Source organism: Pteropus alecto, unplaced genomic scaffold (assembly GCF_000325575.1).
Source record: "Pteropus alecto unplaced genomic scaffold, ASM32557v1 scaffold194, whole genome shotgun sequence".
NCBI lineage: Eukaryota > Metazoa > Chordata > Mammalia > Chiroptera > Pteropodidae > Pteropus > Pteropus alecto.
In genome coordinates, this window is record NW_006436281.1 from 511,842 (window position 1) to 518,051 (window position 6,210).

Sequence of the window (6,210 nt, forward strand, 5' to 3'; positions counted from 1 at the left end):
CCTTCAGTATAAATTGTACTTTGAATTTTGAATTTTGATCTTTTCTGGGGCAGCAAGCAGTAGGATACTCTCTTCTGATGCTGGGCAGCAGCAGTGGGCTACAGCTCCCGGTCAGCCCCACAATCACCCCCACGATCACGAGGGCAAACAACCGATAGTCTATAGTGTACTGTGTTGCCATTGTTTTTTGGATATTGTGTTTTGTATTTTCACATCTCATCTTATCTGTAAAATGCCCATCTGTGTCTCTTGTTTCTGGTGAGAGGAAAAAGAGGAAGGCAGTGACTCCTGAGATGCAACTCAAGAAAATCGCCCAGGTGTAGGCCAGTGTAGGTGTTCTGAGCACATTTAAGGTAGGCGAGGCTAAGCCCTGACATTGTATAGATTAGGTGTACTAAATGCATTTTCAACTTAAAATGGGTTTATCAGGACATAACCCCATCTTAAGTGGAGGAGCATCTATGTGGTTTAAAATGCAGCATATCCTCTGCTTTTTCGCAGCTCCAAGGAAAAGGGACTCCTGGTTCTTAGAACTTGCCATCTACTCATTTAGTCCTTGGAACAGGCCTGTGAGGTGCGTATGATTTATGATTCTTATTCCGTCTTTATTGTGCAGATGACCAAAAAGAGGTGTAGAAAGGTTTGTTTTAATACCGCAGATGTTACACAGATGGTAAGTATCATTTCCAAGATTTAAACCTAGGCCCCTGACTCCAAAGCCCACTTTTTATTTTTTTTTAAACACACAGGTTGTTATAATGCCTCTCATTTCCTGCCTTCCCCAGGATCAGAAATCTTTATCATAGGGATAGTGCATTTGGTTGTGCAGGTTGTTTACTTTCCAGAGGTCCCCGGCCGATGAAGGCATTAGGAGCTGGAATCTCTTCCATGCTCTGCTTACCAAGCTGTGTGTGACCGCATCTGCCTGGAAGTTGGAGTGCTCTTGTAGAATTTCTGCAAAGATCTGTATGGGCTCATGGCTTCTTTGTCCTTCCGCAGTTATGCCTTCTCAGGACTCTGACCTTCCCCAGAAGGGACAGGAGAAAATGACCAAGTTTCAGGTAAGGAAGGCATTCCTTTCTATTTCTTAAGATGTGATTTTATTTCTCAAAGATGAGGCACATTTTTTTCCTCTTCCTTGGAAAGGTTCATGGAAAACAACAGATCTCAAGGGCATGTTGTGTGCCAGACCGTGTGTGTGTATGGGTTTGGTTTTATTTTATCTTTATTATTTCATAAAAGTGTCGGTTTGGGTCAATTTACTTCATGAATTCTCCAGGTTGTGATGCTGGAGAATTTTAAGAACCTGGTCTCAGCAGGTGAGGACAGGCGCCCTCTGACACTGAATCTCAATCCCTCTGAGAGTCCCTGTCCTCAGTGGTTCAACAATAGAAATCTTAAAGATTGACAAAAATAATTTACACTACTGCCTGGCTTACAAACGAGCTCTTTTCGCTTTTCCATATTCTTTTTTTTCACATGCATTCATAACTAATATGTTTGCACTATTAAAATGAATAGGATATCTTTATACATATTAGATAAAGGCCTAACATCTCTAATTCTTATTAAGGTTAGTAAGATAAAGAAAAACTCTAGTGAATGAAACTCTAGTGAAGGAGTGTCACAAAAAAAGAAAGTAAATTTATGAAGAAAATAATGATCATTAATAACTAAGTGTGTGCAAACATTACTAAGAGCTTTCTGTTTATTTCACTTAGATTGACGAAGGTTTTTTTGTTTTGTTTTGTTTTGTTTTGTTTTTTTTAAGGAATCATGTTCTATTTGGCCAGAGTCTAGAGATTCAGGGACACTCACACTTCTCTTTGAGAAGAAAATCTGCCATATGGTTTCAAAATTTTTTAAGTGCATATTTTATGACTTTGTAATTCCTACTTCTTGGCTAAGATCTCTAAAAGGGCCTTCGCAGCACTGATGATAAGTAAATAGGTATAACTAGTCTACGGCCATGCTACCCTGAACACGCCCGATCTCGTCTGCTCTCGGAAGCTAAGCAGGGTTGAGCCTGGTTAGTACTTGGATGGGAGACCACCTAGGAAGACCAGGTGCTGTAGGCATAAAAAAAAAGAAAAAAGAGAAAAGCTATAACTAATTATACATTATTTTTATTGACTAAAGATAAATTGTCAGTTCTAAGGAATACTGTACTATGTAGTCAAAATGGAATGAAAGAGAATACTAATTGTTCAAACTTATTGAGCATTTATTATGTGTGAGGCACCATTCCAATTACTTTTCTAAGTACTTTATATATATTCATTCACTCATCTAATCCTTTCAAATACCTTGTGATTTAGACACCACTGTAGAGAAGAGGGACTTGAGGTTGTGAGAGGTTAGGGAATTTGCCCAACGTCCTGTAATTAAAACCTTGAAATTTGAACTCCGCCTCTACCTTCACCAGCTGTGAATGCTACAGTAGGTGGACAAGGCATGTGCCTTGAAAACACAGATGTAGTGCTATATGACAGGTATATACCTGTCCTGGACAGTTGCTGAAGGTCTTTGAACTTTGCGAACATTAAAAATAGTGATAATTGTATGTCAACTATAATTGAAAAAAAAAGTTATAGCGTCAAAAAGGAAAAATAGTAATAGAGTCCAAGCTTTGTGGGGAGGCAGGGAGAGAGGGACAGCTGTAGGGACTAAAACCTTCCCCCCAACGCCGTAACGGTTTTTCGGAAATTCTCTTTTAACTTCTCAATGCTTCCCTTCCCCCAGTGGGCCTTTGTTGCAAGATTTAGGTGGAGTGTGTTTGATGTTGTAGGAGCCAGTGACGTTCAAGGACGTAGCTGTGGTCTTCACTGAGGAGGAGCTGGGGCTGCTGGACGCCTCCCAGAGGAAGCTGTACCAGGACGTGATGCTGGAGAATTTTAAGAACCTGGTCTCAGCAGGTGAGGACAGGCGCCCTCTGACACTGAATCTCAATCCCTCTGAGAGTCCCTGTCCTCAGTGGTTCAAAGCTTTGGACCTTTTGAAGTGGTTCCCTGACCTTGAAAACACAAGCTTTTCTAACTCCCGGGACTTCAGGCAAAGGTTTTTCTGGTCTTCCTGCTCAGACAAAAATCTGTCTAAGGTGATTGTGCCGCCCTCCACCCCCCAGGACATTTGGCAATGTCTGGAGATAGTTTTGATTTTCACAACTGGGGAGAGATGCTACCAGCATCAAGGGCCAGTGATGCAGCTAAACCTCCTACAGCGCACAGGACATCACCCGCAACAGAGTTAGCCAGTCCAAAATATCAGAAGTGCCTTGATCGAGAAACCCTGTTCTAAGTCAATTATAAGTGAACGGCTTAGCTTCTATACTTTGTCTTTCAAATACTTTGTCCTTCCAATTATGGTTGTAACCCACTTGTGGGTCATGGAATCAACTTAGTACATTGTACTGTCACTTTTTTTTCTATGAAATACTTTCCGTCCTTATTCTATTTTATTCTCAGTTCCTTATCAAGACTTGCTCAACTTGCAGCAAAAACTGCGACCATTTACAGTGAATGGTATATGAGTATGGGAAATACGATGAAACCAGACATTGGCTAAATCCCATTTTATCTACACATACACATGAACTAGGTCGTGACCTAAATTTCTTATTATAGCTTGTGATCGAAAAGCTCTTAAAAGAACACTTTAGAGGTTCTGAGGATTATAGAATTTAAACAGAAATATGTTTTAGCTGTGTGTGCATCTTAAATACATAGATCTATCTTTTCATAGGACATCTTCCCTTCAAACCAGATATAGTATCCCAGCTGGAGACAGAAGAAAAGCTTTGGATGATGGAAAGAGAAACCCCAAGAAATGGGAATTCCGGTGAGGACCACATGGCCATTCTTTCAGGTACCAGCTAATCCGCTCACCATGTCTGAGATTACCACTCTTGTCTGAGAGCTGTCATCATCTTGCCTGGACTGTGACAGCAGCCTCCACACTGGTCTCCATGCTTCCTCCCTCGCTCTCCTATAATCCCTTCTCTGCTCGGTAGCCAGAGTGATTCTTTAGGAAGGAAGTGAATTCATGCCGTTCCTTTGCTCTGAACCCTCTGAAGACTTCCTATTTTACTCAGCGTCTGGACAGGGGCCTGCAGGCTGCACCTGACCTGGCCTCTCACCGAGTTCCTCTTCGATCTCCTCTTTTTCCCCGGCTTAAGTTATTCCTGCCATCCTGGCTCATTGGAGTGTCTTCTTCCGTTTCCTGGCCTTTGACTAGCTCTCCTCTACCTCAGAATAGAGTCCCTAGTCGCTCCCTACTCACTCAGGTCTTTGCTCAAATTTCATCTCATCAGCTAGGCCGTCCGCGTCTCCCCTATTTAAAATATCATCCTCTCTCCATTCTCCGCCCCCTTACCCTGAAAATGAGAAGCTCTCCTCAAGGCCTGTCCTAGCCTGGGATCCCAGCCTTGCCCGTCCGTGAAAAGTGCCTCATCCGTGTCCCCAGCCAGCCCTTTTTCTTTGACACCTGGTTTTTCGCTGTCCTCCATTCTCCTGTCCTCTCTCACTTCTTCACTTTGACCTCCTTCCTTTCTCTCCTTTTCTTTCCCTTCTCTCGAATTTGCATTTTCCTCAGTTCTGCCCATTTAAATATTAAAAATTCCTAAGAAATGGATATTTACCTAGGCTCCTTTTGCTGAAAAACAGAACAGAAGCTTGTCTGCAAACACGATAGTCAGGCCCCGAATTCCGTAAGTAATTGGTAGATATACCCTGTCTTCTTTTGTCCATCTCCCTTCCTATGTCTACATGTTGCTCCACGTTTGACGTGTTCAGGAGGGTTAGAAACTGGCTCTACTGGGTCTCATTTTTATTTGCAAACTTAACTTTAGGAATTATGATACTAAGGATTGTCACTTTTGTTTTGCAAGGTTTTAACAAACTTTGTAGCATCTTCTACCACTTTTTCTCAAAGGTTTTATTCGACTTCTTTAACCTCAGCATGTTTCAGGGTTTTGCAACCAAGCTCCATGTACAGATACTGTCCTGAAATGCTCGTTATAGGTCACTAGAGCAGAAATTAAAGGGCTCGTTTTTGTAAGGATTTCTAAAAACCGAAAGCTTACAAATAATGGAGACAAGTGACCTCATGTCTCTGTTACTCCTAGAGATGGCTCGTAGGTTTAGAGCACGCTAGCGAGATGTGTGGCACATTGTCGGCCAGCGAGCGTCCAGCATAATTCTAAGTTCTTGGACACCTTTGAGTATGTAAAGATTCATAGTTGTTAGCCTTGGAAGATAAAAGCTAGTCACAGTGATCAGAATGTATAAGTAAATATCAGAATCATCGATGCGGATATGCCAGGCATTACACTCTGTCAGTTCTCATGTAACAGTTTTGATCGGCCACTTATGTGTGAAAACTGCCTCAGCCATGAGCCAACTGCCCACTTAACCACCCTCCCCTCTCTCATACTAAACACTCATGTGACCTATGTGTGGTAGTTGTTTAGTAGTTTCAAATCGGATATTTCCAGAAGTCAGAAAGCACTGACATGCCAGTGGAGATGAGGAGAGTCCTAATTAGGAGAGAAAATTACGGAATTTCAAGTAAGTTTTCCAATGTAACTTGCATCATAATGGTATTAACTAGTGGGTATCACAGGCAATGTGAGAAGCCTTTGAGATGTTGCAGTGACTTCCGATACCAAACACCCAAAAGCAGCCCTGACTTCACAGGTTGGGGACACCGTCCTCCACAACACTGCCCGCCAAGACTTAAGACACCAGCTGGGCTTCTCAGGGCTGCCCTCGCCTCTGAGCAACTGGCTACAAATTCAGGGCTTCCCACAATAATTCAATAGAATGACTGAGAACTTAGGAAATCGCTATACTTGCAATTATAATTCTGTTACAGCAAAAAAGATACAAACTGAAACCAGCAAAAGAGACAGCTGCATAGGTTGAGATCCAGCACAGTTCCTTCCTGCAGGCCATGAAACGGAAGAAGACACTCCAATGAGCCAGGATGGCAGGAAGAACTTAAGCCGGGGAAAAAGAGGAGATCGTGGTTATCCTGGCCCATCCGTAAGCCAGGATAACCTCCCCATCTCAGGAGCCTCGGTTTGATCAAAACTGAAGTCCCTTTTGCTGTGTACATCAGCATATTCACAGGTTCCCAGGATTAGAGCAGGGACATCTTCATTAGAGCAGGGGCTGTTCGATCAGCCTACCATACCCAGAAACGTGGGCATTC

At 42.6% G+C, this 6,210-nt stretch overlaps 1 protein-coding gene and 1 non-coding gene across 4 annotated transcripts in view; both read left to right on the forward strand.

Moving 5' to 3' along the window:
- The first annotated feature begins 209 nt into the window (after positions 1 to 209).
- Positions 210 to 6,210, forward strand: part of ZNF227 (zinc finger protein 227) — a 10,257-nt gene continuing 4,256 nt past the window's right edge. The window contains exons 1-4 of one of the 3 annotated variants that reach the window (XM_015589288.2): positions 210 to 574; positions 1,000 to 1,061; positions 2,789 to 2,915; positions 3,763 to 3,864. In XM_015589288.2, coding sequence (XP_015444774.1) covers positions 1,002 to 1,061; positions 2,789 to 2,915; positions 3,763 to 3,864 — 289 coding nt within the window. In that variant the 5' untranslated portion in view covers positions 210 to 574; positions 1,000 to 1,001. Of the gene's footprint in view, positions 575 to 999; positions 1,062 to 2,788; positions 2,916 to 3,741; positions 3,865 to 6,210 lie in introns of all 3 variants that reach the window. The other 2 variants (XM_025046743.1, XM_006911782.3) reach the window with 2 other exon arrangements.
- Positions 1,960 to 2,078, forward strand: LOC112479680. The gene has a single exon (XR_003046302.1). It is a non-coding gene; the product is annotated as a 5S ribosomal RNA (ribosomal RNA).